At 45.5% G+C, this 21,010-nt stretch overlaps 1 protein-coding gene across 10 annotated transcripts in view; it reads right to left on the bottom strand.

The window, feature by feature from the left end:
- The window catches only part of HTR4 (5-hydroxytryptamine receptor 4), a 120,557-nt gene that overhangs the window by 64,450 nt on the left and 35,097 nt on the right, over positions 1–21,010 (bottom strand). For all 10 annotated transcript variants that reach the window (XR_010306413.1, XR_010306412.1, XR_010306414.1 and 7 more), the window contains exon 3: positions 726–851. Coding sequence is in view for 7 of the 10 variants with exons in the window: in XM_064161786.1 (XP_064017856.1) it covers positions 726–851 (126 nt within the window). In the remaining 3 variants the exon portion in view is untranslated. The remainder of the gene's footprint in view (positions 1–725; positions 852–21,010) is intronic.

Below are 21,010 nucleotides of genomic sequence, written 5' to 3' on the forward strand. Positions count from 1 at the left end.
AGAATCTAGGTTGAAGCTGTAATTTTAACTGGAAGAATACTTTTAAAATCACAACAATAAAACAGAATTAAGTCCATTAAAAATCCCACGCAGAATACGAATGGAGGCTGCTGAATATCTCACTCCTCTCCTGGGGCTGGTCTGACAATTCCCAGGGGTTGCAGCAAGCCTCAAGGAGTTTTGCCTGTGACCCTCCCAAATCACTGGCAGCAATTGCCAAGCTGCCATAGAGCAGCACAACTGCAACAGGACCTTGTTTTCTGATGGACTTGTTAGGAAATGGGAGATGGAAAATAAGTCGAGGTCAACCTGCTTGACCAAGGAATTCCTGCCTGGCTGTTTCTGACTGATTTAGCTGTGGTTTTTTTACACTCAGAGTACTAACAAAAAATTATGGAATCATATAATGGTTTAGATCAGAGAGGACCTCAAAGATCATCTAGCACCAACCCCCCGACATAGGCAGCCCTGCCACTAGAACAGGCTCAAGGCCTCAAATGTAGAGGCTGGACTCCAAAATGACCCCATCGCCACGGTGCCAGTCCAAGCACGGAGGCGCTGCGGTGTGTGCGGGAGTCTGACCTTGCCCCAGTGCATCCATGGCCAGACACCACCCTTCACCACAGCAGCTGCTGCCCTCGGCCGTGGGCATGGGGCTCCTGAGGCAGGGCTGCTCCCCCGTGCCCCCCCACGGAAGGGCAGGCGGTGGCCAGCTGGGGGCTCACCTGAGCTGCCTGTCCCGGCACACAGCCACCATCACCAGCAGGTTCCCCAGGATGGCCATCAATATAACGGCAGAGATGAAGGTGAGCAGCACGATCTTCTCCGCTACGCCGAAGCCCTCACTCGAACTGGGAAGCACAGGGGGGAAAAAAGAGAAAAGAAGCTGCAGTGGCACTGGGAAGGGATGGCCCAGGCAGTGCTGAGGTGCCAGGCACGGGCACTCCCTTTGGAGAGCAGCATCCCCACACCTGTCACAGCAAGGCAGCCTTCCCACCAAGACCACGAACAGAGCAGCTGGGAGTCTTGTGTCCATCAGCAGAAAGGCTACAGGCAGAGGACACCCGCAGCGCCTGCAGCTGCCCAGCTCTCCAGCTGGTGAAGCCCATGTGTGATGGAGCAGCCCATCCTCAAGGGCTGGAGTCCACTGCACCCAATTTCTGAGCCTTCCTTCCAATTCACAGTCTCTGACCAAAAATGTTTGCCTTCTCTTTTCACCCCAATAAATATTGCTATTTCCTATGCAGAAGTATTTTTGGTTTCTTTATTTTATTTCACCTTCCCCCCCCCCCCCCCCCCCCCCCCCCCCTAAGATTTGCCTCAAGATGAGCATTTTATATCCTGAACTTTTCAATCTTCTACATAATCTTTCCCTTTGTCTTCCCTTCCCTCTCTGCCAGAGAACAGGTGGCAGGCTGTCTTATTTTGTTAGTTTTTCACTTGGGGTTTTTTTTTTCCCCAGAATTAGAGGAAGGAAAATAATCTTTTTTAAAAGGAAGTTCCAAATTTTCCCCTGCCCTGCCATGCATAATTTGTTTCAGTTAATGAAGAGAAAGAAAGGAGAAAGGAAGGATAATATGAAAACAAAATGTTGCATATAATTGAAGTCTGCATTTCTCCAAATGTCTCGTTAAATGTTTCCAAAATGGTGTTGGGAGTCTGCAAAGCAATGTACAGTGTGCAGTAACTAACACCCAATTCCTCACATAATTTGCTATATTACTAAATTTTGAGCCATTGTTCCTTTACAGATGTCTCTAAATATGTATCCAGAGCAACAAAATGCATCCTCAACCTTGGTCTGCTTTGGTAATCTCCCCTGTTACAGGGGTGAGAAGTGGGGTTTGTTCATGTTATCCAGTGTGGCTGGAAATAAACTGGCTTTCAGAGCAGCACTTGACACTAGTTCAGCAGGGAAATTCCTTCCCAGCACATGGAGCTGGTATTGGGCACCCAGGATTGATGCTGGGACATTGTTCCACTAACTGAAAAATCCAACTGTTGCTCTGTTCTACTCTGACTTCCTCTGGGGTTACTTTTCATTTACTAAATACATTCCAGAGTTTTACATTTTATCTCACTGAATTCCTCTGCTTTTGGCAAAGCTCAAAAAGGTTAGAGACTGCTGAGGCCCTGCCTCCACTACCTGTGCTGTGATAATGAGCTTGTAGCTCATTGACTTCACCCTCAGCCCGCATTGCGGAGCATCCACTTAACCACAAGCTCTATTTTTGTCCCTACAAGCAATGCTGCTTCGAGTCTGACTTTTTTGCCCCCTGCCAGTTGTACCAGTGGCTTGGTTGACATATTGCTAAGTTGGATGCTTCATATAGCAACTCCTTCATTTTCAGTGTTTTACAAAGAAATGCACCACTGGGTAGAGGTACACACAGATGGGTGAGGATGTTTACAGCCAAATAAAGAAGAGGAAAGATGATGTTCTGGCATCACACTAGTTTCATGGACAAACACAGCACTAGGGAGACATGTCCAAGCTCAAAAAAAGTGTAATTACATGGCTACAAGAAGAAAGAAGTCCAAGGCATATCCTAGCTTCATAGATGTATGTCCATATGCCAAGTAGTGCTTGCTTTCCTCTGAGAGTACAGGCAGCTTTTAAACCCAGATATCCTGTGCTGAAACTAAGAGGTTAATAGAGTAGACCATTGGGTGTATCCCACCTCTCTATAAGGTTTTCAGGCCAAAGGTCTCCAAGCACTGCTAGGCATGTGTGCTTCTGGAGATGGGTAGCTGAAGCATCAGTGTACCAAGAGAGGGGACACAGGCAGCTCAGGGGGAAGGGTACCTGGTAAGGAAGCAGCTTTTGTCCTGTATTGGAATGAGCTATCCCAGCCCAGACACAAAGGCTTCTTTTGCTCTTCTGGTTTGCAGTACTAATTACTAAATCAAACTCCTGCTTAATGTATGAAGTTCCCTGGTGCTACGTTGAAGAGGTCAGACATAGCCATAGGTTTGCATCCAGCAAGACACTTATTTTTGTGCTGGCCAATTATAGATGCTAAGACAGGAGAAGGGAAAAGTCAGGACGAGGTTTTATTTAGCATCTGAAAGACTGTGCTTAATTAGAAAGAGTTGTCTACTGAATGTAGCACAACTTCAGTGAGGGCAATTAAGGCTCCAAGAAGCCAGTAGCTCTGGACAAATCCTTTGGTGTATTCAGAAATGCTGACAAGGCTCTGCCTGAACTTAATATGGCTTTCCTAGCTTTTATTGGAGAGCATTGCTTCCTGACACCTTGGCTCATTAGTTCTTGGACAATGCTTGCAACGAGAGGATTTTGTGTCTGCAGTTCTTGCAGTTACTCTGCAATTGCTGCCTGCAATTTGCCTACACTGACTCAGTCATGTTTCCTCCCATCTGACAGAAGAAAAGCCCTGTCAATCAAAAGGATACATCTCATCCATCATGCTGTATGGCAGTGGTCTGCAGGAGACAAAATGCCTTCATGCATAGAGCAGTGCCTCCCTTGGATGAGAGGAAATGGCCTCAAGTTGTGCCAGTGGAAGTTTAGATTGAATATTAGGAAAAAGTTCTTTTCAGGAAGAGTTGTCAGGCATTGGAACAGGCTGCCCAAGGACATGGGAGTGACCATCCCTGGAGGTGTTAAAAGAAACATGTAGGCATGGTACTTTGGGACATGGTTTCATGGCCATGGTGGTGTTAGGTCTATGGTTGAACTCAATGATGTCAGAGGCCTTTTCCAACTGAAACAGTTCTAAGGCTGCCACTGAATTTCAGCTGTGTTTTGCTAAGTAATGACAGCCAGAGCACAGTGACAAAGTTTTGGGTGGAAGGGAGATGAGGTCTTGTGAGGCAGACACTGGCCATCTCCTTTTGTAAGAATCCCAGATGTTTTCCTCTCATTTGTGCTCAGGAAGAAAGACAGGGACCATCACAGCAGGTGGAGACTTAGATCTGCTCTGTGCTCCCAGACATTTCCTCAGTGAGCAAGCATAATTATTGCTCGGTACAGAGTCCTCCAACCCTTCTGGCCCCACCAGCTGCAAAGAGCTGTGTGAGTGAACAGAAACAAAGAGAATAACCCACCTCAGGTCTTTTTTGGTGCATAGAGATTTTGAATTTTACTCATAAGAATAACCTCTAGAAATGCTAAAGGAGATCAGCACTGAGCCACATTTCAGGCAGAGCAACATTTGGTGAAGACTGAGAGGTGCTTCAGTTTCAGCCAGGGAGCCAGGCAAAGATTTAAGCCCACATATCTCATCCAGCGTACACAGGCAACCTTGTGCTGGAAGTTGTGGCATCCTGGTCTGCATCATTTGACTTGGCTGGCCACAGCCCAGGACTCTGAACAGAGAGCAGCAGGTCAGAAACACAGACTGGCACATTTGTCTGTGGAACATTTGCTGTGCCATTAGTTTTGGAGGCATTTGGGAGATCTCTGCAGAATATTTCCCTCATGCCACGTTGCATTGCTCCCCTGGGAAACATTAAATAGATATATGCATCACTGGGGGTGCAGGAAGGATATTTATCTGGGCAATGTTTCTCTACATCTGCCTTTTGACTCATCTATCATCAAGCAGGAATATTTGTTAATTATTCAGTCTCAGTAATTCAAAGCTGTTAATAATGGAAGAAGTGGATACTGCTGTAAATTAAAATCAATGGTTTGCATAACATCTTTGATCAAATCTGAGTGTTCTGGCTTCCAAGCATGCTTCCCTGTTTAATAAAAGCAGAGATTGATGGGTTTGCTATTATAAAGAAATGAGATTCAGACAAAATGATTGCTGGTTAGTAAGAATATAGAAATCACTTAAGGAAAAAGGTGAAATACTGATGTGGAATGAATGCTTAAAGCTCATATATGGACATACTTAGAAAGCTCTTCTCCATAATCATCAGTGGGGGGGGGGAAGTGTAATTATTTTTTCAAGCTCAATTTCTACTTTCCTGTAAACACCTCAAGTTTTCTAAATGACCTCAAGTGCTTTTGCATATTTTATGCAGCAATTAAACTACATAGATCAGTCTCATGTTGGTAGGACCCCGCGCACTGCTCCTCTGGTTTTCATCACACATGTCACACTCTGACCTTCCTGCCACCACAGAGGTGCTGAGAGCACCTTGGGCACTGCACAGACAGGGAGAGAGATGGAAAAAAGTGAAGGCTGAATAAAAAAAGACTTTGCTGCTGGGGGTAGAGGAGCACAGCTGATGAAAACAAAGCTGGATGGACCAAACTGGTGGGTAGTAACTCTGCCTGCAGAGTTAACCTGGAGCATCTCTTGGAGGCAGCCAGGGACCACAGTGAGTGCTTTGTAAGAAGGGATACATGGAATTCTTGCTGAAGAAGACTAAAACCTTGGGACGAGAGTAGCCTAGGAAAGAGCTTATTTCTGATTTACCAGTGGCCTCAGTCTATAGGGAATCCATGGAAAAATCAGTCTGCTTTGTCTTCTACAAAGCCATGGCTTTCCCCTCTGTAACCCCAGCTGACATTTGTAGTAGAAAACATGCCTGAAATACTATAAGATGTCATTTGCCCCTCCTCCTTTCCACTCCCCTGATTATTCCTAAGCATAAAATCAGAGGCTGAGCATTAAACACTTAAAAATCAAGATAGGTCATGAGTAAACATAACAATGACTGTCTCAGTACAGAAACATGACAATGGGGAAGATATTCTTTGATCTATGGCTTTCCAGCTGTCACCACATTCTTTTCTAGTGCCACCTAAAATTATTAATCAGACATCAGCATTTACCCAGAAGCACATCATTACTTTTAATGCCTTCAAATGCTATGCTGCTTTTGCCACCTCACTTCCAACTGTGCAGATGGCAGGACAACTTCTAACAGATTCAAATCAATTATGTACCTCACTTCTGTTTTAGAAACAGACTGAAATTAATTAATGTATTGACAAACCAGAAATAAACATCACTCCACATATCAAAATAACTCAGTCATATGATTAGAGTGATTGATTATTATTTTTTAACCAACTAATTCACAGCAGTGGGGCAGGTGGGAGGGAATGAGGTTCTCTCTTTTTAGTGCTCATTTGAATCTCAGAGATGTTCTGGAAACCAGCTTGCTTCCACTGATGGTATGGGGCTGAAAATGTACCACACCTGCAAATAGCAGCAGCTCAAGTAGGATTAGGAAAGATGAAACAAGAAATTCAGGCCACCTCTTCCTAGCTAAAACCAGTGATAACATCGCTGGTCCTGCACCTCCACTCTGGTATCTCCTGGAGGTTGAATGCTGTAGTGCTTCAAAGAAGTAAGTGTTCTAAGCAGCTGATAATACTGATTAAAATCAATTGTCAAGATGAAGCAAAGAAGACAAGCTATTTCAATGTTTTTTAAATTGCCATGTGTGGGCTGTGCAGTCAGTCAGTGCTAGAAGTGCTTTCTTGTTTGGGAGTGGGTGCCTGCTGGAGCTGCCAGACACTGTGGGATACTGGGGCCAGAGCAAAGGCACACACCTCAGGCTGTGAGGCTGCCCAGATTTAGTCTGACAAGCAAGGTACTAGGGGCTCTAAGTAAGAAATCCACTGGGCCATGCAGTTTCCCTAGCTTATACCAGCAGAAGCTCTTGCCTTTTCTGGATGGAAACTGTATGTGGGTTTGAAAACTGATGCTGAACAATTCAGTGCTTTGTCACTATCTTCACACAGATCAAGATCTGAGACTCCAAGACCCAGTGAATCATTGGGCACTGCCTAAGCCTTAGGGCCTCTCCCCTTGCAGAGAAGTTAGGTGGGAGTCCAGCAGCCAAATCCACATCTACTTGCCATACAATGAAGGATGAAACACCAGCCCTGCTCTTTCCCAGGCAGCTGATCAAGTGTTACATAATTTACACCCACATATGAACGGATATTGCTGCAAAGCTGATGCATGTAAGTATAATCCTTAAAAACCATTAGACTGTCACCTAAAATATGAGCTAAAATTATCTGAGAAACTAGCATTGGATTAAGATCATGGCATTTACATGGAGGAAGGGCAGCTGCTGCAATTACTTTGCTTGGGATCCACTAACAACTGCTGCAGGAGAGCTCCTGCACAAAGCTCTGTGCAATCACAAGTCACAGTCACAGAAGATCTCAAGTTGGAAGTGACCTGTAAAGATCATCAAGTCCAATCCCTTGGCACTATGTTTTGCTCCTTATAACATACTTCTAGGTCTTTAAAATTTGCTCCAAAAATTACTTCAGATGATGAATATTCCCCTTTTATTTTCACATAACCACAACAGTAGTTTTTGGATGTGAAGGGGCTACTTTATTTTATCATGTTACCAAATACTCTATACTGCCATATTCCATGAAAGAATCAAACCTCTGGCCTAGGCAGGAATTTAAGCACACTACAAAGTGCAGCAGAGCTGTTGTAACAATCATTTCAACTTTGTATGCTGTTACAATCATTTCTGCTTTGTAAATGCTGAATAAAACCTAAGATCAAACACACCTTTAATCAGAAACGGCTTGATCAGCTCCTAATTAGAACTGGTCCTCAGAAGCAAGACAATTGCATCTACCAAACTATATGCCAGTTTAATGGAGACCAGAAGATGATGAAAGAAGCACAAAAATAAACTTGACTTTCAGTGCATATTCCATATTAATAATGTGATTACACTCTGTTTTCCAGATAATGACTCTTGCCTGTCTCAAGTCATACAGCAGCCTTAACCAGGGCAGACTGTATGTTCAAATGACAAAGACAACACAGCCATGCTCAAGAGATCTGGTTGAAAGGAGCATCTTGTTTCCCAGCAGTGTGTCCATTAAATGTCATTCATTTCACGTCCTTATTCCATAAACATTGAAGACAGAGCCTAGTATGTATTTTCAAACAAGAAAGTTTGTCATTGGGTTACTGTAGAGAAGAATTTTACTCTACAGCAACATCAGCAACGTCACCATTACACAAACAAATAACACTATCCCAAGATTTATCCCAGCAGTTTAGAAACAAGGGGTAACTTGATGCATATCTGTGATATGACCTCCCCTGGCACAGGAGGAAGAGGAGGCTCAGGGGTGACCTTATTGCTGTCTACAACTACCTGAGGGGAGGTTGCAGCCAGGAGGAAGTTGCTCTCTTCTCTCAGGTGGCCAGCAGCAGAACGAGAGGACACAGCCTCAGGCTGCACCAGGGGAGATTTAGGCTCGAGGTGAGGAGAAAGTTCTTCACTGGGAGAGTCATTGGACACTGGAATGGGCTGCCCGGGGAGGTGGTGGAGTCACCATCCCTGGGGCTGTTCAAGGCAGGATTGGACGTGGCACTTGGTGCCATGGTCTGGCCTTGAGCTCTGTGGTAAAGGGTTGGACTTGATGATCTGTGAGGTCTCTTCCAATCCTAATAATACTGTGAGGAGTGAGCTTCAAAACTCAAGGTTTAGGCTCACACTAAACATACTCTGACCACTCAGATTTCTCAGAGAAATCTGTCTGACACAGAATCACAGAATCAACCAGGTTGGAAGAGACCTCCAAGATCATCCAGTCCAACCTATCACCCAGCCCTAGCCAGTCAACTAGACCATGGCACTGAATGCCTCATCCAGTCTTTTCCTGAACACCTCCAGGGACGGTGCCTCCACCACATCTGCAATAACCAGCTCCAAAACTGGAGTGCATTGAGACTGACTGAGCAGATCATGCTCCTCTTCAAGGGTGAGCTGCTGCTCCCAGGCTAAACCCATCTGTTTCCCTGTCTTCTTATAATTTTTTTTGGTGTTATAAGTTCAGTGCTGCCCTATGCCCACATTTCCCCAAAGATAACTATCAAAACACCATAATGCTAGTTCTTGGTCTTTGTGTGTGTTGTTGTACAGAGTTCTCACTCTCAAACTAGGGCAAACCTTTGTTTCCATCTTTGCCAAAAGCCTGGAAATTGGAAGACTTTCAAATCAAAAAGCATAGATGTTCTCCTCTGCTTTTGCAAGCAATATTTGCAGTCAGGGATATATTGTTAAATGAGAAGCATTCAGTCAAGGCTGGTGGAAGAGTGCTGGCATCAGGCTGGATATTAAAACATCCAGGCTGTGCACTTTCCCCACTGCTTGTTTGAACCTCAGACAATAAAAGGCAAATACCACTATTGGCTGTCTGATTTCTAATATTTGCTGGAAGCTTCCCAGTTTCAAGAATACAGAGGAATGAAAGAGCTTCTTGTTGCTATCCCTACTATTGGAAGGCTTGGCACAGACAAGACAGTACACTGATTTCTGGAATGAGACACCCCCCAGACACCCCACATGAAACCAGTTTCCAGCTCATTCATTACCACACAATAGCAGGAGGTACTTCCAGTTCTTTTTTGAAGACAAGATAGGACAACAGTGAGCTTAAGGCACAGCATGGTGGAGTTAATCTGTTCAGCTCCCGAGGTGTGTGCCCCTTGAAGCATTCGAGTGAGCTATTGCCTTGCATCCCCAAGCAATGGTGTGGCACTTTGGTACCTTCTTCAGTGCCACAGCTTCTGAGCTACCCAATCAGTTTGCTGTACCGTGACACAGAACACTTTAGCTGAGTGGGATAAAAGTAATCTTTGAGACATCATGCATTTCCAACTCTGCTACCTCAATTAGAGCTTTACCATAAAGACCAGAGTTTTATAAAGCCAATTCCAGAAGTGTAAGCCAGAAATCTTCCACCCAAGAGTACTATGCATCAGCATATTTTGTGTGAACCTAGCTCACAGGCTCCAGATAGATGCTCTATCTCAGCAAAGACATGGAAAGTCCTTGCCTAAAGAACAGAGCACTTGAATTTCTTGCTTTATTTAAACCATCTTCTACATCCCCAGCTAAGTACATCTTTCAAATACCTCACACAAGAGCCTCATCACATTTCTCACTTCAAATAAACCAGAGAGAATGTCAACCCAGGCAACCAGCAAGGCAGAGGAAATGCAAACAGTAAAGACTGCTTTGTAGATCCCAAGTGCAGACATGCAGCTCAAATGCAACCCAGATCCAACCCAGGCCAGCCTAAGAATCTCTGAGTGTTCAATTGTGATTTCCTTTGGTTAACAAGCAAAGGAGCTTCCAGGAGAATGTCTCGTTGTGATCATCTGCAGAAACCTTTGCCAAAGACTCCCAGAAGCAGCCATTCCTGAAGGGCAATTCAAAGGGAGAGATCTTACTTCCCCCCAAAGGAGTGAAATGACCTAGAGGTTTGTTGGTGGCACAAGGTATGGACTCTTCACTCCCACATTCTATAAACTTCAAGTTTGAATCAAAACTGGGAGCTAGCTGCTGCCTTTCCCAGCTATCTCAGTGGAGGATGATTTTAGAAGTCTTTCAGCTTGAGAAGTGACCAAATCAATGGCAGCCTGTTATTCTGGAGCCCAGAGGTCTATACATTTCCCTGCTGCTGGCTGAGGAAACTGCCCACAAACTGTAAGTGGAAAAAAAGAAGCAGCATAGAATTGTTTCAGTTGGAAGAGACCTTTAAGATGATCAAGTCCAAACTTTGACCTAAAAACACCATGGTCATTAAACCACGTCCCAGAGTACTGTGTCTACATGTTGTTTTTTTCACACCTTCAGAGATGGCAACTCATTTGATTTGTGATTAATTTGCTGGCTATTTAAACTTCATTACTCATGTCAACAGGTATTTCAAGGTGAGGGACACTGTTATCTGGATCACTTCTATAGCTTTGAGTTCCAGTGAAAAAATCTGTTTTACAACACAGCACAGAGTAATTCTAAACAGATCCTCATGTTGATGCCAGGAGACATCAACAAGGGCTGCAGGTGTGGCTTACAGGGAAAAGTATATGCAACATGAAACTAGTAGGTGCTGGCATTGAACTAGACCCAGATTTGCTGGGCTTAGGAAAGCATACTGAACAGTAGCTGAATTGCAAGAAATAAACTCCTCATGTTTCATTGTAGCTGCCAGATCTGCCCAAGAATCACATCCCCATTATGGCTCATAAAAATGGAAATTGCAAATAATGGCAGTAATGGGACCCATTCTATTCCAGCTGCTTGGGAATGGGGGAAAAGGGGAAAAAACTAAACCAACATTTTTCCCATTCTAACATGGTCCAAAATACCATAAAAGCAGTTAGTTCCCAAAGAAGTAAGATTTATTTTCTGGGGGTCTACCAACCCATGCCTTCCACCATCTCCATTCCCCAGAGAAACCCCAAAATCTGTCTGGGCTCCTGTGTTATCCTGTACTTGTCCTTGTGCTTCAAACACTTGAGCTCCACTTGAGTCTGCCCAGAAACATGTCACAGCCCTTGAACAGTTTAGCCTTCTTGAGAAGGCTGATGTCTATAAATATCCAAGAGGTGAGTGTCAAGATGAAGGTGATAGCTTCTTTTTGGTGGTGCCCAGTGATAGGACAAGGAACAATGGGAACACAGCTCAACACCAGGGGAAACCTCTTTATGGTGAGGGTGACAAAGTACTGGAACAGGCTGCCAGAGGGGTTGTGGGGTCTTTCTCTGAAGGCCTTCAAAACCCACCTGGATCCTGTACCCTGGCTGACCCTGCTTTGGCAGGGCAGTTGGACTAGATGATCACTAGGTGATCTAACCCCTAACATTGGGTGATTCTGTCAAATTCTCCCCACATATCCTAGAGAGCACCTGAGTTTTCTTTTTCTGAAATGACCTGCCCTACAACAGAGTCACCCAATCTGCCAAAGACTCCCTGCAAGCTCCATCTCCAGAAGGTTCCTGTCCTCAGATGGCAAAGCCTGCGTTCAGACAACTGCTGCTTTTGCTTAATGTTCTGACTCTGGGAGGCAGAGGCTGCTGCTGGGAGGACATGCCACAGCAAGTCATCAGTTAACAGATGGGGCAGGACAGCAAGTTCAATCAGCTACTGAGGTCCACACCTCTGATGGTCTGCCAGGTCAGGGAGTCACATCACTGCTGACTCACTGCCACAGTACAGTAAGGGCAAAAGAAGTAGTGGGAAGATTGAAGTAGGTAAGAGGAGTGTATTTCTTATCTGTGCTGCAGATGTACTCTGTTCCAGGGCAATAGTCTACCAACAGTCAGAGTACTCAATAGCAGGTCCTAGACACACGGCCAAGCACATAGCACAAAACGCTTTGCTGTGGCATCTTTCATAGCTGAGATGGTAGAAATGCTCTTTCCCACGCAGAGAAGGGCTCACTGCACAGCTGCACACACTATTGCAGCAGGACTGGCAGTGGCTAACAGCTCACTGCAGCACTCAGCATCACAGCAGACAGCATTCCCAGATGAGATGTCTATTCAGGACCTTGAGACTGTCTTTCTGTGCTTCTCCAAAAGCAACCAAAAGAACTTTAACTCACTGAGAGGAGAGCAAAACCCATCAGATTTCCACCTACAGCCAATACCCTTTGGTTCTGAGACACACCATCACCTCTGTTCTAAAGGGAAGTACAGCTCTGTCACTGTGACTCACAGTGTCCTATTCATTCTGACACAGCTAATCCCGTCCCTTGCCTCCTGCACAGCTCCAGTTCTGCAGCAGGGCAGTCTCTCCAGACACCTAATACTCTCTCCCAGCTTCCTTATTCAAAATCCCTGAGCACAGCTGGCTCAATACCAGACATGGAGATCACTTGAATTTTTCCAGCCTAATGATGAAGGTCAGCCCTGAAAAGTCAAAATGAGTGTCCTGGAAAGAATCTGGCACTGCAGCTGCTAGCCTTGCCCTTCCAGGCAGCCAACATGGGCAAAAGCTGGCAACAAGGTCCAGTCCATTTTCCCACTCTGGGCAACCTGCTGCTTTCTAGGGCAGCTGCATATTTTTGCCAAGCTCTACAGCCAAGTCTGCCTCAGGATATCTCAGGCTTTGGGACTGTTTTAACAGCCTTTCACAGCCTCACCTAGATCTTCACTAGCTGTCACTCAGGCTAAAGAAAGGATGCACTGACAGACACCAAAAAGTTAATTTTTATGGCCCAGCTCTTAGGAGCATCTTCATCTGTGCAGATCCCTCAGGGCACAGTCATAAAAGCAAAGTGAGCCACTGCAGAAGTGCATAACAGCCTAACTACCCGGGGAGGACTCGGCACATGCAGATGAAAGGTGGAGCTGCCCCTCTGCCTCTACACCCACTAACTTATCTCAAAGAGTCCATATGTCTCACTTGCTCCACCACTGCTGTAAGGGAGCACACTATTAATTTGCAGAAGCTGGAGCCAGGCTTAAAAATCCCATTAATTAAGTGTTAGCGGAGGTGTTTGGAAAGACATCCCGACAAATAATAGTGCTGTAAAGTGTCTCCCTAGAAACTGAGAAATAAGTTGAACAATACAAAAAGTACCCAGGCTGCTAGCAGCTATCCCTCCTGCTGAGTGCTGCCTGTGCTGTAGGGAGAGAATTTCCTTTGCAGGGCTCTTTTGCCTACAGAGGATTTTTGGTTGGTAGCACAAAGATATGAAAGTGAACATCTATGCCATGCTGTGCTTCCCCATGCCCTCCTGCTTCCTGGGACCCCCACTTCAAGAGAGATGTTGAGGCACTGGAACATGTCCAGAGAAGGGCAGCAAAGCTGGTGAGGGGCCTGGAACACAAACCCTGTGAGGAGAGGCTGAAGGAGCTGGGGGTGCTTAGTCTGGAGAAGAGGAGGCTCAGGGGGGATGTTATTGCTGTCTACAACTACCTGAAGGGAGGCTGTAGCCAGGTGGGGTTGGGCTCTTCTGCCAGGCAACCAGCAACAGAAGAAGGGGACACAGTCTCAAGTTGTGCCAGGGGAGGTCTAGGCTGGATGTTAGGAGGAAGTTGTTGCCAGAGAAAGTGATTGGCTTTGGAATGGGCTGCCCAGGGAGGTGGTGGAGTTGCCATCCCTGGAGGTGTTGAAGAAAAGCCTGGCTGGGGCACTTAGTGCCATGGTCTGGTTGACTGGCCAGGGCTGGGTGATAGATTGGACTGGATGATCTTGGAGGTCTCTTCCAACCTGGCTGATTCTATAATTCTATGCTTCACCCTAAGTGTTCCTATTTTGCCCCAGCACCCTCAGACACACAGAGGCCAAATCCTACAAACCCATCAACTAGCTGTCTTTCAAGTGGCTACTTATAAAAGGATCACTTTGACCGAGAGCACAGCTCATATATGGTCACTTCTACAGCTGATGTAAATCAATGCAGTTATGCTTTGCCTCATAAGGGATCTGTAGGGTTTTGCTTTGCTCTTTTCTGGCAATGTGTGTTCTGACTATCATTATCCTCAGAAGAAACTGCACTCATCCCCATCAGGTCAACAAGTGGAACAGGACGTTATATCTCTTGTACACCAAGGGATGAAAACACTTAGCTCACATCTGTGTGCTCCTCTGATGGCTGCACCACTCCTGCCCAGGCAACACAGGCTCTGTAGAAAATCTTCTCAGTCAGTATGTCTGTCTGCATGAGTAACACCTTTTTGGATGGATGCTGCAGGTATCCCAGAAGGATTAGAGTTGTTCTTCCCTTAGAAAGGGGACTAGGCAAAGAAGAGCACTCTAGGCTGATTCTGGCCCATTCAATGATATTTCAGCCTGATACTTCTCACCGCAACAGAAATGTGATTGAAGAAGTGAAGATAAACACTGATTTAATGACTCAAAGTGTAGAAGCTGGAGAGGTCTTGAGAAGAGCTTGCCTATAGCTAAGAATAAACACTTTTATTTCAAGCTGCTGGAGAAATCCTGAGCTCCTTGCTTTTTGTGAATCCCTGCTGGCAGGACACTCTGAGCACAAAAGCTCTTTCCTAAGACTCTTCCATTGTATACACTTTGAGTAATGAAACCAGACACTTATTTTGTTCTAACCACTCAGCACAGTCACCTGCTTGCCCAAATAGCCACCTCTGCTTTCCACCCAATTTTCTGCCTGTCCTGCTTCACAGTTCAGTTCTTGGCCTCTTCACTGTTAGCTGCCAGGGTCCTAAACCAGAAGAGCACAGGACCAAAGGCACACACCAACTTCCCTTCTAGGACATCCCTTAGCTACAAAGATGGAGCTCTTTATGTCCTCCTCTCTCCCATTACAGGCTGTTACTCTTGCTTTTTTCCCCCCAAAGTCTGGGTGGGAAGAGAAGACACAAGACTTTCTCTGCCTCCTACTGCAGTCACCCATCCTGCCACTGCACCAGCTTTAGGGAATCAACCTGTTTAGAGCCAGCCATCAACAGCACCACTTCATGCAGTCCATGGAGAAGGCAGCTTCTGGGGCCAACACAGCAAGGCTCCATATTTGGGGCTCACTCAAACATACAACTTGATTCAAGAGGCCATATCTATGAGGTTTGTGGCCAGAATTAATGATCAGTACAGCAGCTGGGTTGAATAATCAATTTTTTTCCCTTCCAAACAAACACAACTAACTTAACCAATTTGATTCCTTGTTCCCTCAACTTGCTTCTCATTTTTCAAAGTCTAGACAAGATTAATGAACCCCACAGAACAGTGCTGGAGGGCTCTGCATTTTTCAGGGTAGTCCAAGCCACACAAATACCTTCAGCAAAGAAGAGAAAACTAAGAGAAAGCCAAGTTTGGAATCTAAAATTCAGCTGTTTGAGTGGCTCAGTTTGAAAATAAAAAACCAATTACTGTTGTGACAAACTCAAATAACACATCCTTTCTCCAGAGTTGATTTAGCAAAGGGAGTCTGCCCTCACCAGCAGCTGCAATATAAAGGCTTACCTAAAAGCTATTTGCTTGCACTGAACCTCCTCTTGGTACTTCTTCCAAGGCTTTTATCTCAAGCCTTTAACAGCCTCTCCCCAACACCCGAGCAAATAGGAAACTTTTACAGTGTGAAGTACACAGAACAATCCTAAACATACCCAGAAGTACCCACTCAAACAGCAGAGGTTCCTCCTTTTAGCCTGAGAGCATGCAAAGAGCTCCAGCCAGCAGAATCACAGCTCTGCTCACCAGTCTTGGCTGTTAATGTCAGGCAGCTGCTCTTCCATCTCTCCCCTTCCAGCTACAGGATTGAAGAGTAGCAAGAGATGCTAGTGCTGGAGCTTGTATTGGACTCCAGCGGTCAGTGAGGAGAATCAATTAGTCTTGAAGATTTGCCCATGGACACACAAAGAATTTGATGCAAGAATTGGAGAACAATCTAGTTTGTAAAGCCCAGAGCACAGCCTCTCAGGTTAAAGTGCTAAGAGAAACATTAAAAGGGATACCTGAAACAATTGTGTGGTCATTATATGCAGCAATGGGGAGCTTGCTCAGAGGAAACACCAGCCAGCACATGAAAGTGATCAGATGCTCAGAGGGCTGGAACATCTCTGCTATGAGGACAGGCTACAAGAGCTGGGGCTCTGTAGCTTGGGGAAGAGAAGATCTTCCAGTATCTGAAAGGCTCCTACACAAAGGCTGGGGAGGGACTATTTGCAAGGTCTTGTATTGACAGGACAAGGGGTAATGGGCTTAAACTGGCAGAGGGGAGATTTAAACTAGATGTTAGGAAGAAGTTCTTTACAGTGGGGGTGGTGAGACACTGGCACAGGTTGCCCAAGAAGGCTGTGGATGCTCTCTCCCTAGAGGTGTCCAAGGCCAGGTTGGATGAGGCCTTGAGCAACCTGTTCTAGTAGGAGGTGTCCCTGCCTATGGCAGGGGGTTGGGACTGGATGGCCCTTGAGGTCCCTTCCAACCTAAACCATTCTATGATTCTAAAATCAGTTTGCAGCTTTTGAGATATATTCCAAGGGCCTCTCACTGCAAACTACAACTTCCCAACATATTGCACTGTTGTTAACCACATCAGAGCCTACCTGTGCCAAAAGCTCTTTGACTCACAGAATCATCCAGGTTGGAAAAGATCCTCAGGATCACCAAGTCCAACCTATAACCCTACTCTACAAGATTCACCTGAAAAAGCTTGAGACAATGTTCTTTAAATAGCGTCTGCAGAGCATCTCTGAGTAGTCAACTGAATAGAGCCCCTGAGCACTCTGCAGCTCTAGGGTGGCAAGAGATTTGCAGAGCTACATCACAGAAAGTACTCTGTGGTGCCTGGACAGCTACGGTGGAGGCAGATCAGGAGCTCGAAATGCTGGGCTTGCACTGCAGCACCCACAGCACTGGGGGGAAAGACTGACTGCTGCTCGCTGGAGCTCACAGAAATGGAAAGTGCAGGAGAATGGCCAACCACACTTTCAGAAGTGGCACAGGTTTGAGGATCACCTGTGCTCCCAGGAATGCGATGCAGCCAGAATTAGCCGCTACAAGATAAGGAGGCACTCACCGATGGAAGCTTTACTTCATTCCTGGCTGCAAGGAATGCTCTGTAGTGAGATGAAAATCTTATCAAAGATCTAGGAAGGCTTAAAGAGCCTTTCATAAGGCCAGTGCTCACTCCCTGTGCACAACATGTTTGCAACCCAGGCTGGTAAGTGCCAAAGAGTCCTCCTTGTTCAGGCCTCTCTGGATTGCTGGTACTGTTCTGGTCCTTGGAAGCTCCTCTCAGTTTTCATGGGCAGAGTTATTAAGCACCTACCCATGCTGTGTAAGGAAGAAACCAACACCTCACTTGTACACAGGAAAACAGAGCCATGGACTCGCAGGTGACTTCTGTATACACACAGCATACAAACCATGTCTGTTTTACCTGGTGATTTGGCACAACAGAAGCAGACCAAAGCAGCTGGTACTGAGGCCCCTCCATCCCCGCTCTGCGCAGGACACAAGGGGATATTTTACATCATATTTAGCCCAGTATCCCTGCCCAAGTGTCCCCATCACACCTGAATATGAAAGCTGAGTGGCTTGAGCCCACACTTCAAAACTTGTAGTTCTTGTTGTGGAGCACAGAGTGTATGGTGCAGAACTACTGGTTTAATATCTTCCAACAGGAAAGTAGCTCCCAAATCCCCTTCCTACACGATCTGAACCCTACCATTTGTGGGGACAACCTTACTGCTGCTCTGCACCAAAATGCAGCAACAGGCACAGTAAAACAAATGGTACCAAAACCACCTCTGTGCATAAATTATTCTTGTGCCTAAAGAGACTTAGCTCTTCTCCAAGACCACTGAAATCACTGTGTTTGGATAAAACAGCAAAAAAAGCAGAAGAACTGAAGAACTGTAAAGTTGTTTTGCAGGTTTGTACAAATGTAGAAGCAGCACATGCAAACATTTTTGTCATCATCAGGCAGGGCAGCAGTCTGCTTTCTGAAGCCCTTGCATCAGGTCTAGCTTCAAAGAGAAGATTCAAAGTGGTGCACCACAACCTTCAAACAGAGGAAGACATTTGTACCAGTGAAGGAGTCTGCAGGAGCTCTGTGGCTGGAGAGCAGCATGAGCAGCCTAGAGCTCACTGCCTGCCTGCTGTGCTACAGCAGGTCAATGAGGACCACTGCACTCATCTGTACTGTGCCCAACCACTATTTTCATCAAGTTGTTTGAAATTAAGAGAATGAGGAGAACAGCTTTTCCCCCCATATTCTAACCAATTAAAGGGTTTGAGTTTTCATTCCAAACCACTTGACAGCATCTCATTAACCTACTGCCTATAATAAATGTGTCCAATAACAATCATCAAGTCACATGAAATGAAAAACTTCTATAAAATATAAATCAAAACCACTTGCAAGGTCACTTATTTTACTGCTCTAGAATTGGAGAAAATGAGGTCTGCCACCTGCCTCAGCTGTGATAAATACAAGTCCCAAAGCAGACTGTCTTAAAATTTTCAGGAATGTCTCCCCAACCTCACACCAAAGCCTTTTTAAAATTCATAACCCTTTTTTTCCCCACAGAAATAAAATGTTTGTACAGTGGAATTTGCCTGCAGTGCTTCAGGTAGTTACAGAGACACAAAGCTGCTCAGCTGGAATCCTTTGGGGCACCTCATCAATTGCTCTAAACCAAGGGGCAACGTGCTGGGGGCTCAGCTCACAACAAAGTCAGCTTGCTCTTCCCACAGAACGAGGACTGCCTTAGTCCAGCTCAGAAAGAGCCCCTAGGAACACAGGAATGGAATCATTCCTGAAGTGTAACAAAGCGAGGTCAAACCACAGTGTTTGAGCGAAAGAGCAGCAAATCCATGCTGATTCAGGGGAGCTTTCAACTTCCCCTGGATTTCCATTCACCAGAACCCCAGGAATACTCTGTATTACCTCTTCTGACATCCAAATGGGAAGTTGGATGATGTAATTCATCGCGGAGAGGCTGCACCTCCGAGATGCTTCCACTGCTCTGCCAGGGTCAGACCACACCAGCCAGCCACACTAACCAATCTCTAGATGGTAGTCTCTTGAGAGACTCTCCAAGACAACCTTTCCTCAGGCCTGTGCAATGAGCATTTTCTGCAGCAAACAGGCCAAAGGAGACCCTCCAGCTCTGCCTCTGCTCCAGCACCTCCTAAGCACACAGACCCCTTCTCTCCCAAGCACTTCTCATTGTATCCAGGCTACATCACATATGGAAAACTATCAGAGAGTCTAATTCTGAGAGGAATCAGTTTCACATGGGTTTTGTTTTGAACCTTGGGGATGAGTGGAGGTTTGTGTTGTGTGTTCTTGGGGGTGGTTTGGGGTTTTTTTTGAGCAGGGTTAGAGCTGATTCAAATTCTAGCAAAATTTAAAACCAAGAAGAAACAGATGATGATTTGTTGGTTCCTACAAAGAGGGAATTTCAAAACTCCAACAGACCACTTCAGAACATCCATGCTGAATCAGATCTACTCAACATTTGTCTCTACTGGTGACAAATAGAACATAAGTGAAAGAAAAACACATGGCAAAGGGAAAGAAAATGTTGCATTTCCCTCCCAGTATAGCCCTCCCTGTGCCCAGGCACTCACTGAGCCAGTTTCTCTGTGTCTCTTGGTGTTTACAAACTGACAGATTTTCCTTCTATGAGGAAATGCACAGTAGGAGATTTTTTTCACTATAATGAGAAGCAGAAGTTGTTTTTTTCCCCCTAGTGTCTTTAGAAACAGGATAAGGTAGTAGGGAAAATTGCCTGGTGTCAGCACCCTAATTCCCTTTAGAGAGAAGCAGCAGTAGCCTCTGCATTTAACTACACTTTGGGTATTAAAAGGCAAGACAAATTTCATTAGCCAAAACACATTACCTCTCAGCTTTGATTACTGGGTTAGAAATGTGACCTGCTAAGTGTGCACTAAAGCAGCAACCTGGAGTAGCTGGTGACTTCCCTGACACTTGAGTAGCTGAAGAAAGATCAGAGTTGTTCTCTCAGATAGTGCAGCACTTTGAGACAGCTCATTAAGAACAGAAATCATTGGAAAATGTATGATCTTGCTCTGTGCATGCAGCTAGAGACAGCGACTGTGGCTTGCATAAAGGTACATCCCAGCCTCAAAGCCCAAGAGCCAGAAAGCTGCAAGAACAGGGTGGCACAGCAAGATCCCCTTTGAGGTATAAGAGCCTGTTCCCTCCCTTTTTGTCCTGTCTTTCCTTCTGATCTCTTACCAGTAACTCCTTAGGGAAAGATTTCCTGGAAGATCAAAGTGCACACATTTGGTGTCCCTCTATCAGAACAATTTTCTCTGAGACATTTGCTCATGAACTTGCCACTGGATGGTCCAGGCAGAGGAAGGGTAAAAAAAAAATTAATCCCCCAAATAAAACCCTGAGACATGAAACAGATGCTCCTTGAGTGGGTTTTTGTAAAATCTTTTGTGGAAGCATACACCTCTCCCTGCAGCTGGAATATTGCTTCCACTGATAACACTGCTTCCTCCTGTGCCTGGGCCAGCAACATGGCTTTGGGCAGAAGCTTGATGCCCTTGTGTGAAGTGGGTTTGGTGAGTCTTAGTTCAGCTCCCCCCACAGCTCAGCAGCAGCAGCAGCCAGCCAAGAAGCAAATGGGACAAACCCTAGTCCTACAAAAACCTTGCAGCTCACACTTGAGGAAGGATAGCAGAGTCAATTGCCAGCCCTGTGTCCTGATGACAACTGCACACACAAACAGGAATTTCAGCCCTTGTGAACAACTCCTGTTGGCATCTCATTTCCAGGATCAAAAGAGTCCATACTAAAATTTGTCTCTCACTGACACCAGTAGTGTGCCCAGGGAGT

Source organism: Pogoniulus pusillus, chromosome 22 (assembly GCF_015220805.1).
Source record: "Pogoniulus pusillus isolate bPogPus1 chromosome 22, bPogPus1.pri, whole genome shotgun sequence".
NCBI lineage: Eukaryota > Metazoa > Chordata > Aves > Piciformes > Lybiidae > Pogoniulus > Pogoniulus pusillus.